General features: G+C 43.8%; 1 protein-coding gene across 6 annotated transcripts in view; it reads left to right on the forward strand.

The window, feature by feature from the left end:
* enpp2 (ectonucleotide pyrophosphatase/phosphodiesterase 2) overlaps positions 1 to 13,776 on the forward strand; it is a 167,183-nt gene that overhangs the window by 58,433 nt on the left and 94,974 nt on the right. For all 6 annotated transcript variants that reach the window (XM_063067070.1, XM_063067065.1, XM_063067095.1 and 3 more), the window contains 3 exons: positions 2,850 to 2,947; positions 9,236 to 9,315; positions 11,294 to 11,413. In XM_063067070.1, the coding sequence (XP_062923140.1) occupies positions 2,850 to 2,947; positions 9,236 to 9,315; positions 11,294 to 11,413 (298 nt within the window). The remainder of the gene's footprint in view (positions 1 to 2,849; positions 2,948 to 9,235; positions 9,316 to 11,293; positions 11,414 to 13,776) is intronic.

A 13,776-nucleotide genomic window follows, 5' to 3' on the forward strand; every position in this document is an offset into this window, starting at 1 on the left:
TGACTTGGTAGTGGTGTACAGGATGATAAGGAGCACAAATAGAGTGGACAGCCAGAGACCTTTTCCCAGGGTTGAAATGGCTCATCCGAGGAGGCATAATTTTACATGATTAGGGGAGATGTTGGAGGTATATTTTTTACACAGAGAGCGTTGTGTGTTTGTGGAACACACTACCATGGGTAGTGGGAGAGGCACATTTAAGAGACTCTTGGATAGGCACATGGATGATAGAAGAATGGAGGGTTATGTGGGAGGGAAAGGTTAGATTGATCTTAGAGGAGGTCAAAAGGTTGGCACAACATTGTGGACAGAAGTGACTGCACTGTGGTGTGATGTTCTGTGTTCTAGAAACCAATGTGAAAATCTATAATAAAGTTTGTTAGTTTGGAAAATCTACATTTGGTTGGCATAATTGAGCAAACTTTTGATTGCTAGAGATTTGGAAATGTACTCAACTGTAATCTCTTTCCCTTTGAATTTAGAATTGGTGACCACAGGATATATCACACTATGCAGCACCCTGCATTTTACCAATAATCAATTTGAAATTCAAGTTTTCCAGTACAAACTTAGTCCAAAATTTTGTTTTGAACTATTCTTTTTTTGTTGCTGCTCAAACTGTTTGGAAATATCAAATATCTCCTGAACCAGCACAAATGGACATTGGCTTAAAATGTAGGTTTTGTTTAAGAACTGTCTGAAACTATATGCCTTCATAAACTACCTTTCTTACTAGATAGATCAACTATTACAGCTAAGTAGCAATTAGGGATAATGGCCATCTATTTTTTCTGCACTTTATATGCTTTCGTAAATTACATTTCTTCCTAGAAAGAACAACTATTACAGCTAAATGAGGTGAGGAGAGGGCCTCAGAGTCAGAGTTGACCATGGGCATTGCCTCCTAGCTGTCTAGATATGCAAGCCTGGGCAGTACAATATGGAGAGCAAGCTCCCCCTCTCCACACATCTGATCAACCCAAAGGAACGGCAGAGACTGATACAGTTCGACACCAGCGGTGTCGCAGGAGTTGCCAGTCAACATTGAATTCAATGTAGGACTGCCTTAGGGTCTCCAGTTCTGGAAATTTCCCTCGGGGTTTACCCCAGAAGCCTTCCTCATGAGTGGGTTTAGCCACAAGGCAGCGGAGGTCTGAGATCAGAGATTTCTTTCTCCTAGATGAGCCGCCAACCACAGCTGATGAGCCCCATCTGCCCAAAGCACCTGGTTTTAAGTCGCCAGTAACCCACCTTTGCCCCTTCTCCTGTCAGTAGAAACAGTTCCACTGGGCTTAGTCGCTAAGCCAGATGTGAAGCTCAGGAGCTGGACTTGTTGTCGGAGGCTGTTTGAGGCACAAGTCACTGAGAGCATTTACTAGGTAGTGGGAGCTCGTTCCTATCACCACCACTGACTATAACAACCTTAAGGAACCAGCTAAATAATAATTAGGAATAGTGGCCACTGAATTTTATAATATGGTAGCTATATTTTTGTAAGTGCAGAGAAAATGGCTGGCACTGTAACTACAGCAGTTTGTCCGTGAGTGATTGTGTGATCATAGTTCAGTTCCCACTGCTGTCTGTCGTTCTCCCCATCACCACATGGGTTTCCTCCGGGTGCTCCAGTTTCCTCCCAAATTCCAAAAAAGACATGGGGGTTAGGATGGACGGGCTGTGTTGGTGCTGGAAGCATGGTCGCACTTGTGGGCTGCCCCCAGCACATCGGACACGATGCGCTTCGCTGTATGTTTTGATGTGCATGTGACAAATCTCGCTCTCTAATGATGTTGAGGTGTTTTTCTTGATCTGCAAACATCCAGTTTAAGTTTTTGGATAATACCTTTAACATTTTTTTGCTATATCTAGCAGGACACCACTTTTTGCCATTGGGGATGTAGAGTGTGCCAACATATTTGTTATGGATTTAACATAGTGGTTTTGATTTACAAATTATGGCTTTTTCGAAACATTTTCCAGGAACCTAAACCTTGCGTAAATTGAGGAATCTTTTTCTTTCTTACTGCCCGTTACACCACTGGCATTTAACGCTGCAAAGAAAATCCTCCAACTCTGGGAATGTTCAGGGCTTCCTTCATTGTGTCAGTAACTTCCTCTTGGTTTTCACTACTGGCAGTCATGCAATGCCTGGGTGGACACTCAGGAATACTGTCGCACTCAGATGTGGAAGGGTTCTTCATTGCTGTTTCTGTAACAGTTTTGTTTGACCAATCAGGTTTGTTAGCCCTGAACTGAACCCCTTAACCTGGAGGATCAGTGGCCCACTCTTAGTCTGGCCTCTGCCCTTTGACCTGTTTGCCATGGGTGACCCGACCAAGAGCCAAAGCATAAAACCCTGACTCCAGCCAACATTGCAAGCCTCCAGGCCCTATGACAAGGTTGTGGTCCTCTTGGAGGAGATCGAGGAATGGTTGTACTTTAATCCTTGAAGTCCCCGAGTGTAATTAGAGAGATTAGCTTGAAATGTGAAATATGGCATTTTGTGTCAATGACTAACACAGTCTGAGGAGTGTGCTGGGGGCAGCCCCCAGGTCTCGCCATGTTTCTGGCACCAACATAGAATGCTTACAGCTCAGTGGCCCTAACTTGTACATTTTTGGAATGTGGGAGGACATTGGATCCCCTGGAAGAATCTTGGATCATGGGGAGAATTTACAAACTCCTTCCGGGCAGCATCAGAATGGAAACCCAACTGGTGTTTGCTGATGTTGTAAGATGAGATGCTATGGTACCATGCTGCCATTAGTAGCATAAAATAACTTATTTTAATAGTAATTAGAATGGCTATTGTCTTGACCTTCCTCTTAACGTGAATGCATTGTACATTGTAGCTTTGTTCGTCCCCCACTGATCATTTTCTCTGTGGATGGCTTTCGTGCTTCGTATATGAAGAAAGGCAGCAAGGTCATGCCCAACATTGAGAAACTGAGTAAGGCTTCAATTCCATTTAATTTCAGCTCCGCTTTCTACGTATTAAAAGAAGGGATATTTCTGAAATGTTGATCAGATTAAGTTGAATCAAATTCAGACTTGGGAATTCTGAATGAATTTGTGCTCCTGTAGTCCAAAGCAGCTTGGTTTGGAGAAGTTCTGTGATTTGTACTGTCCTTTCAGAAGCTCACTTATAAACTCAGAAAGCCATAAAGTCATGCAACACAGAAGCAGATCTTTCTGCACCACGCATAAAATGCTGGAGGAGCCTAACAGGCCAGGCCACGTCAATGAAGATGATGCTTCAGGCCAAGACCCAAAGCGTCAACTTTCAGCCCAACTCACCCATGCTGACCAAGCTAATTCTCATAAACTCCTCTTGGGCTTCCAGCCAGGTCCAAGTGTCGATTATAATTGACATTGAGATGATAAATTCCTTCATCCTTCATCAGGGATGATGCCCAGGTATGTCCGGTCCAGTGATATACATACTCAATTCCATCGTCCTTCCCTCCTGAATTGTTAGTCCTCAACCTGTCAGGTTTCTGCTGTCTCACCTTGTTTAAAATTGTTTTCCAGTTCTGACTTAGAGTGAGACCTTCGTCTTTGTTGAAATTCTTACTCTCTCCTCTTATTTCAATGGCTTCCTTCACCAGGCGGTCCCAAAAGTTATTGGCGCGGCGCAGTAGTTTTGTGCCGTCAAAGTCAATCCTGTGCTCATTGCGTCTGGTACCACTGATCTCTCCGGGTAACCCAAATGGATGACCTCCTATCTGCCAATGGCTTTTGGGACTGCCAGGTGAAGGAAGCCATTGAAATAAGACAGTGGAAACCTGATTGGTTGGGGACTAACCAGTCAGGAGGGAAGGATGATTGGAGTTGAGTATATATACCACTGGACTAGACGTGCCTGGGCATCATCCCTGATGAAGATGGTGGAGCTTGTCACCGAAGCGTCGGTTAAAATTGACACCTGGACCCAGCTGGAAGCCCAAGAGGAGTTTACGTGTCACATTTTCCGGGAAAGCACAAGATCCTTTTTCAAGCTAGTCCTATGTACCCACGTTTAACCAACTGCTCTCTAAACTTTTCCTATCCATTTACCATCCAAAGGTCCTTTAAATCTTTTAACCTCTAGCTTTATATACTTATATACATACTGATATAATTCTTTGTAATTGTTGAATAGTTGTTTTTTGTTGCATGTTGTGCTCTGACCAGCACACCACAGGAACTTGCTAATACATGTAAATGTAGATAGCGAATAAAGGTGATGCTTGGTGCTTCATCTGTTGTTATCACACTTGCCTCAACCATTTCCTCCCCCCTGGCAGCTCATTAAACACCATCTTCTGTGAAGAGGTTGCCCCTCGGATCCTTGTTAATTCTTTCTCATCAAACCTTTAACCTATGCCCTCTACTTTCTGATTCCCTTTTATAGAAACATAGAAACCCTACAGCACAATACAGGCCCTTCGGCCCACAATGCTGTGCCGAACATGTACTTACTTTAGAAGTTACCTAGGGTTACCCACAGCCCTCTATTTTTCTAAGCTCCATGTACCTATCCAGGAGTCTCTTAAAAGACCCTATCGTATCCGCCTCCACCATCATCGCTGGCAGCCCATTCCAAGCACTCACCACCCTCTGAGTAAAAAAACTTACCTGACATCTCCTCTGTACCTACTCCCCAGCACCTTAAAACTGTGTCCTCTTGTGGCAACCATTTCAGCCCTGGGGAAAAGCCTCTGACTGTCTACACGACGAATGCCTCTCATCATCTTATACACCTCTATCAGGTCACTTCTCATCCTCCGTCGTTCCAAGGAGAAAAGGCCAAGTTCACTCAACCTATTCTCATAAGGCAAGTCCCCAATCCAGGCAACATCCTTGTAAAACTCCTCTGCACCCTTTCTATGCTTTCCACATGCTTCCTGTAGTGAGGCGACCAGAACTGAGCACAGAACTCCAAGTGGGGTCTGACCAGAGTCCTGTATAGCTGCAACATTACCTCTCAGCTCTTAGTCACCTTTTACCTCTCAGTCACCCTTTCCCAGGTGACTGTGTGGATTCATCCTATCGAAGCCCCTTGCGATTTTATACATCACTATAAGGTAAAGATTTGATCTCTGTGATGCCTGGAGGTAACTGGCAGTGGATACCAGTAGCATATTCAAATGAAATGATTGCTGCTTACACAGACAGAGCTGCTACATACGGTTCTTAACTGCAAAGACACAAATGGCTCATTATTAAATAGTATTGAAACATTAATTATTAAGAAGTATGCATTTATTTTAATGCACATGTTCTAAGCACTTAAATTACATAAATACCTCAATACCATAGCCTTAATACCTCCTTGTCCAATTGGATCCTCAATTTCCTCACTTGCAGACAAGTTTGGATTGGCAATGAAATCTCCTCCACAATCTCCATCAGCAGAGGTACACCATAAGGCTGTGCGTTTGCCCCCTGCTCTACTCACTTTGTACTTGTGACTGTAAGGCAAAGCACAGCTCCAATGCCAGATTAAATTTGCTGACGACACCACTGCCGCTGGCCGGATCAAAGGTGGTAACAAACCAGCATATAGTAGGGAGATTGAGAATCTGGCTGAGTGGTGCCATAACAACAACCTCTTACTGAATGTCTACATGACCAAGGAGTTGAGTATTGACTTCAGGAGAAGGAAACCAGAGATCCTCATAGGGAATCAGAGGTGGAGGGGATCAGCAACTTTAAGCTCCTTGCTGTTATCATTTCAGAGGATCTGTCCTGAGATAGTTATTTGTGGTTAGATTTTGATTAGAGGTGTAGAATGTTAGCACATTGCAACACAGAAAGTCCCTTCAGCCCATCTAGTCCATGCTGAACTCTCAAGCTGCCCACTCCTATCAACCTGAACCCAGACTATAGCCCTCCACACTCCTCCCAACCATGTTCCCATCCAAACTTCTCTTCAATGTTTCATGGAGACCACGTGCACCACTTTTAGCAGAGGTGTTTGATTTCCTCGCCTCTTTAAGACTGTCCAGTTGACAGTGAAGAGTCTTCTGTATTTAAGAAAGTGTTGTGTAAGGAAGAGGTAAATTTGAAAATCCCAGTAAACTTTGCAAAATTTCCCCCAAAAAACTGGAACTAATAAATTCTGAGTTGATTCGGACTGACTCCAGCACCATGAATGGTGCATTTTTAAAATTGGGATCCACTCCAAATTAAAAAAAAATTGGTCCCGTTTAGTGTGTAACTCTCTCTAAATCCCAATCAGCTGTGAATAATGACATATCTATGTATGGCAGCTGCTTTTAAATGTGAAATATATCATGGCCTTTCCCTCCACCCACTTCCAGGCTGAAAAATAATCAACCGTTAAAGAGTTGACCTGTTAGACTGAGGCCGTTGACTTGAGGGATTCTACAGGAACAAAGTGATGATCTTTACTCAGCACATCTACTTGACCACATTCTATTCTCCATGCTTCTTTTAGCAGAGACCGATGGTGTGCAAGACATCAGTGGAGTTGCTTTACTTTTTTATTAATGACCTGTACCTGGATCAGAGTCCTCCATTTCCCTCCTATCCATTGACCCATACAGCCGTCTCTTAAATGTTGAAATCAAGCTCACACCCACCACTCCCACTGGCAGCTCGTTCCACACTCTCACCACCTTCTGAGTGAGGAAGCTCCCTCTCGTGTTCCCCTTAAATATTTCACCTTTCACCCTTAACCCATGACCACGACTTGTAGTCCCACCCATCCTCAGTGGAAAAAGCCTGCTTGCATTTACCCTGACCTTACCCTTCATAATTGTATATCATCATCATCATTATTATGTGCTGTGTCGTATGATGTAGCTGATCATGGTGACCATGATTGTTCTTAGCAATTTTTTCTACAGAAGTGGCTGCCATTACTGCCTCTGGGCAGTGTCTTTACAAGGCGGGTGAGCCCAGCCATTATCACCCAGAGATTGACTGCATGGCATCTGTGGTTGCATAATCAGGACTTGCGATATGCACCGTCCACCACCTGCTCCCATGGCTTCACGTGATCCTGATCGGGGGTGCGGGGGGGGTGCTAAGCAGGTGCTACACCTCACCCAAGGGTGATCTACAGACTAGTGAAGGGAAGGAGTACCTCACACTTCCTTTGGTGGAGAGGTACAGTATCTCCACCCTGCCACCTATACAGTCAGAGGCATTGCTTCTGAAATTAAAAAAAAGAAAACAAATAACAGGTTCTACTTTTGAAAATTAGAAACTACTCGTCCCGAATCTCCACCTCGTCAGGACGAAGGGTCTCAGCCCGAAACGTCGACTGTACCTCTTCCTGTAGATGCTGCCTGGCCTGCTGCGTTCACCAGCATTTTTTGTGTGTGTTGCTTGAATTTTCAGCATCTGCAGGTTTCCTCGTGTTTGCGTACCCAGAGAGTCTTGTTGGTTCCCATGGAAAGTGATGAATGTTTTCAAGTAGGAAAGGGTTAAGCTCCATGTAAATGTGATTTTGCTGGATTTGCATGAAGAAGTACAACATTCACAAGTAAAGTCAAACAAATCTGTGGTTTGAATCAAGCCTTGTTCTCTTTGAAAACCCAAAAATAACATTAGTAGCAATTGGAGAAAGCAGAACTCTCTGTCTCTGCAGTAACTGCATAAAAATGTGTACTTTTTATTGCTACATGTTATATTCATATGGTAAGATGTGGCTATGTTAGGGTAACAAAGACCATCAAAATAGAAATGGCTTTTCAGACACAGTGGGTTAGAGACTGATGATGTGATCAATGTTCCCTTTCAATGGTTTGGCACAGACTAGATGGGCCAAAGGGTGTATTTCTATGCTGCAGTTTTCTATGACACATTTTTTTACAGCAGTGAGATCCAACCACTGCTCTGAGTAGGATATATTTGTACAGCCTGAAAATTGCGACACTTTAATAAAATATTATTTTAAAGAAAATTCTATCTGCATGGCAACAAAGGCTGTGTGCGTGGGAGTATTTCAGTTACGGTGTGGCTGTGCAGGTTAGAGGGAACAGTGAATGTGATTGTATAAATGTCTGAGAGCTGCTCAGCAGAGAGTTTGAAATGTCTCCTAATTTTGATTTCCGTTGACTTAAACAAAAAGTGAAGTATTAGGAGGTATGTGAGAGGACTGTGTGTGTGGGTGGAATGGGAGGGATGGGGCTTGATTTGCTGCTCAGCACAAGAGGTTCTACAGATGCTGGAAACCTACAGCAACTCGCACAGAATGCCGGAGGAACTCGGCAGGTCAGGCAGCGTCTATGGAAGTGAACAAACAGTCAACAATTCAGGCTCGGGCCCTGACCCTGACCCCTGACCCCTGACCCTTTTTCAGGACTGGAAAGGAAGGGGAAAGACACCAGAATAAAAATATGGGGGGAGGGAAGGGAGGTTAGCTAAAAGGTGATAGGTGAAGCCAGGTGGGTGGGAAAGGTGACAGGCTGGAGAGGAAGGACGTGATAGGAGAGGACAGTGGACCATAGGAGAAAGGGAAGGAGGAGAGGCACGGGGGGAGGTGAGAAGGGGTAGGAGGCCAAAGAGGGGAATAGGAGAGGGGTGGAGAAGGGAATTTTTTTTACTGAATTGATACTCATGCCATCAGGTTGGAGGCTACCTGGACAGAATATAAGGTGTTGCTGCTGTTGCTTTGTCACTTGGTGTGTTCTGTGTTCTCTGCTGAGCAATGCGGGCAGGCTTTGTCAGCGCCAGAATGTGTGGCAACACTTGGCATTGCCACCAGCATATCCTCGAGTGTGTTGGTTGTTAATGCAAATGACGCATTTCACTATGATTCGATATACATGTGCTAAATAAATCTAAATCTGATTTTGTGAAATAGACTATTGCAGAGATACCCTGATACTTAATTCTTTGAAGTCAATGGTAAAATTATTAGCATATAGCTTGTTGCTTAAAAATTCTGTTTGTTAACTATTTTACCTACTTAGTTTGCCATTTCTGTAGTTGAAAGGGTTTAGGCTTTGCATGGATATAACACATTTAATAACTTCCAGATGCAGATTTAACGTGTTGCTCTGATCATAAGCTCTGCAAGAACTTGATGAAAGAAATCCGGATAGAGAGTATTTCCAAATGTAACAAAGTTTACTTTGCAAGTTTATGACTGAAGAATATAACATCAAACCTCAGTTGTATATTCTGTGGTAGTTTTTAGAACTTCACATGAGTGCTTCTTTCCCACAGATGTCAAATATTATAACCCTGTTTTTTTTTCTACATAATGTTTGTTTTTAATTAGGATCTTGTGGAACCCATGCCCCCTACATGAGGCCAGTTTATCCAACCAAAACCTTCCCCAATATGTATACTCTTGCTACCGTAAGTACTACATTTATAAAAGTAGATGCTTTTGCTCCGTTTTGAGAATGTTAGTTTCTTTATTGCCTGACAAATTAATTTATAAACATTTAAACGGAGTGATTTTTGATTTCTGCATTTTTTTAATAATACAAACCTTCATTCCAAATTGCTGCTGATGAAATACCTGTTATGTGATGGCTACATATTTGACATGATGACACTTGGTAAAAAAACAGCCAAGAATGTATCATAATGTATTCCTTCATTTGTGGTGACTTAGGCAGTATTTGAAAAGGAGACAGGAACATACAGTCAGAAGTTTGTTCGTTTGTTATGTTCTGTGTTGTATGACCTTCCATAACCATGACCGTTCTTGGCAAATTTTTCTGCAGAAGTGATTTGCCATTTCCGCCTTCTGGTCAGTGTCTCTACAACGCGGGTGACCCCAGCCATTGTCAATGCTCTACAGTGATTGTCTGCCTGGCGTCGGTGGTCGCATAACCAGGACTTGTGATAGGCACCAGATGCTCCCATGACGACCTGCTCCTATGGCTTCACGTGACCCTGATCGGGTGGGGGACCGAAGCAGGTGCTACTCCTTGCCCAAGGATGACCTGTAGCCCAGCAGAGGGAAGGAATCTTGTCGAGACACTGCCCAGAAGAAGGCAACAACAAAGCACTTCTGTTTATATAAAAAAAAAATTGCCAAAAACAATCAAAGTCAAGGAAAGACCATGACTGCCTATGGTATACGACACAGCACACGATGATGATGTATAAAGTTTTGAAAGTCATCCAACAGCAAAAGGAAAAATAAATCATTTCTAAGGTGAGGAGCTTTAATTTTTTTTTTTGGCTCTTCATTGAGTACTGCTCTGATTTAACCTGATTTTAAACTAATCAGTGTTAAAGTGCTACAATACTGTAGACACTGTGTGCTCAGGGAAATAAAATCGCTGAGACTCATTAAAGGCAGTTTTGTTGATGTTAATGTCTCAACACTTTGCTACATCCCCTCACTAATTTTTTACTCTTTGGGCACATTCTGCATCTAGGTTTTGAAATCATTGAATAATCAAAACATTCAAAGCTGAAATACAGGGGGAAAATTTAATTTGATAAGACAATGGGCCATTCTGCTCCTGCACCCCATCATGGCTGATCCATTCTTCCTCTCAGCCCCATTCTTCTGCCTTCTCCCAATAAACACAGGAGATTCTGCAGGTGCTGCACACCTGGAGCAGCACACACAATGCTGGAGGAACTCAGCAAGTCGGGCAGCATCTGCGGAGATGAGTGAACACATCAGTGCAAAAGTCTTAGCTGCATATATAGCTAGGGCGCCGAAGACTTTTTCTCAACGTGGAGCGGAGAGCGAGTTTGTAAATTTGGCAGGAGGAAAGGATGTTGGGAATGGGGAGTGTGAAGTGCAGTGCCAAGGGACGGTGTGGGACGGGTGGCAGAGAAGGAGTGTGCAGACACACCCAGCCCTGAGACACCAGGCAAGGTCATTTGATTCTAAACAATTGGTTTATTGATCATTACAGAATGTCTCTAGTGCATCCTGCTCCCTCCCCCTCCCTTCCCCTTTCCCAAACATGATTCCCCTCTTTCTGCCCCCTTCCCACTCTGTCCACAATAGAGACCCGTATCAGAATCAGGTTTATCATCACTCACATGTGCCATGAAATTTGCTTTTATTTTGCAGCAGCAGTACAGTGCAATACATAAAATTACTACAGTACTCTGCAAAAGTCTTAGGCTCCCTCGTTATATATGAATATGTGCCTAAGGCTTTTGCAACTAAACACAAATACTTGTTTTCTTACCTTTGTCAATGCATAACTGAATGAGGAAGAGAGCCTTCCAGTTTTAAATTGCTAGAAATGGATTCTAAATATACAGTTTCTCTTGTTAAGTGATAGTGTAAAAACTCTGTACATTCTGACTATCAAAGAGCATATTTAATGAATGTACTTTTGTTTTTCATACAAAGGGACTTTATCCTGAATCGCACGGAATTGTTGGAAATTTAATGTATGACCCTGTGTTTGATGCCAACTTCAGTCTTCGGAGTAGAGAAAAATTCAATCCTCGATGGTGGGGCGGACAGCCAGTAAGTTCTATTGCTTTTCAGCTGGAAACCTGGACAGACGAAAGTAGTACAGTACGTCCCTATCATCCACCAGTGAAAATACTCAGTTAATGTTTCAGAAACTAATTAAGGAAAGGAAATGAAAGATTTTAAATGAGTTAACCAATAAATAAAACATGAAGTGAGTGCTTTATTTTTACTCAAACACGAGGAAATCTGCAGATGCTGGAATTTCAAGCAACACACATAAAAGTTGCTGGTGAACGCAGCAGGCCAGGCAGCATCTCTGGGAAGAGGTACAGTCGACGTTTCGGGCTGAGACCCTTCGTCAGGACTAACTGAAAGAAGAGCTAGTAAGAGATTTGAAAGTGGGAGGGGGAGGGGGAGATCCGAAATGATGGGAGAAGACAGGAGGGGGAGGGATGGAGCCAAGAGCTGGACAGGTGATTGGCAAAAGGGATGTGAGAGGATCATGGGACAGGAGGCCCAGGGAGAAGGAAAGGGGGGGGGACCAAGAGGATGGGCAAGGGGTATAGTCAGAGGGACAGAGGGAGAAAAAGAATGTGTGTACATAAATAAATACCGGATGGGGTACGAGGGGTAGGTGGGGCATTAGCGGAAGTTTGAGAAGTCAATGTTCATGCCATCAGGTTGGAGGTTACCCAGACGGAATATAAGGTGTTGTTCCTCCAACCTGAATGTGGCTTCATCTTTACTGTAGAGGAGGCCGTGAATAGACATATCAGAATGGTAATGGGACGTGGAATTAAAATGTGTGGCCACTAGGAGATCCTGCTTTCTCTGGCCGACAGAGCATAGGTGTTCAGTGTTTCCCTCCCCCTCCTGTCTTCTCCTATCATTTCGGATCTCCCCCTCCCCCTCCCACTTTCACGATTGCTCTTGCCAAATTTTTCTGCATAAGTGGTTTGCCATTGCCTTCTTTTGGGTAGTGTCCTTACATGGTGGGTGAGCCCAGCCATTATCAATACACTTCAGAGATTGTCTACCTGGCGTCAGTGGTCACATAACCAGGACATGATCTGCACCGGCTGCCCGTACGACCATCCACCACCTGGTTCTTTGGCTTCATGTGCCTCTGATCGGGGGTGGGGGGGGTGGAGAGGGGCTAAGCTGGTGCCACACCTTGCCCGAGGGTGATCTGCAGGCTAGCGGAGGGAAGGAGCACCTTGTATCTCCTGTGTATCTCAACCCCGTCATCCTCTTGCTCAGGAATCTAGGCAAATTCCCCAGGTCTTTGAATTATATCATGGGATCTACTACATCGGAGACAGCAAATGGGTCTCAGTCTAGTGTCTCATGCGAACGAAGGCATCTCTGATGATCCAGTGCTGATATGTCAGCTGACAGTGGTGTTGGAAACCATGGATAGAAATGATCAATTACACCCACTCTCTCCATCCAGCAGTCTCACTTTGACCTGCTTTGGGGCACAGCTGGTTGCCTTTGAACACTCCTCTAGAAGGGCAAATGCATCAAGCAGAAAGGAGTGCTGTTAAGACCATAAGACCGAGAAGGAGAATTAGGCCATTCAGCCCGTTGAGGATACTGCACCATTTAATCATGGCTGATGTTGCTTTTTGTCCTCAATCCTATTCTCCAGCCTCTTGCCTCTGGCGTCAGGTCCCTGGACAGTTCATACACACAACCTTATTTTTTATATATTATTGAAATTTATAGTAATTTTAATGTATTACACTGTATTGCATAAATCATAGAACATTACAGCACAGTACAGGCCCTTTGGCCCATAATGTGCTGATCATTAAACCTACTCTACGATCAGTCAAACCCTTCCCTCCATGTAACTCTCCATTTTTCTATCATTCATGTGCCTTTTCAAGAGCTTCTTGCACGCCCCTAATGTATCTGCCTCTACCACCACCCCGACAGGGTGTTCCACACTTTCACCACTCTCTGACATCCACCTTTATATTTTCCTCCAATCATAGACTCATAAAAAAGTACAATGGACAAACAGGACCTTCATCCCATCTAGTCCATGCCAAGCCACCTAAACTGCCCACTTCCGTGGTCCAGACCCCTACCATCCTTGTACCTATCCAAACTTCTCTTAAATGTTGCAATCAAACCACTACTTACGCTGGCAGTTCATTCCACACTCACACCACCCTCTGAGTGAAATTCCCTCTCAGTTTCCCCTTAAATATTTCACCTTTCACCCTTAACCCATGTCCTTTCATTCCAGTCAGTGGAAAAAGTCTGCTTGCATTTACCCCTCATAATTTTGCATACCTCTATCAAATCTCCTCTCAGCCTTCTATGTTCCAAGGAGTACAGTCCTAACCTATTCAATCTTTCCTTATAACTCAGGTCCCCCAGACCCAGCAACATCCTTGTAGGTT

Source organism: Mobula hypostoma, chromosome 1 (assembly GCF_963921235.1).
Source record: "Mobula hypostoma chromosome 1, sMobHyp1.1, whole genome shotgun sequence".
Lineage (NCBI taxonomy): Eukaryota > Metazoa > Chordata > Chondrichthyes > Myliobatiformes > Myliobatidae > Mobula > Mobula hypostoma.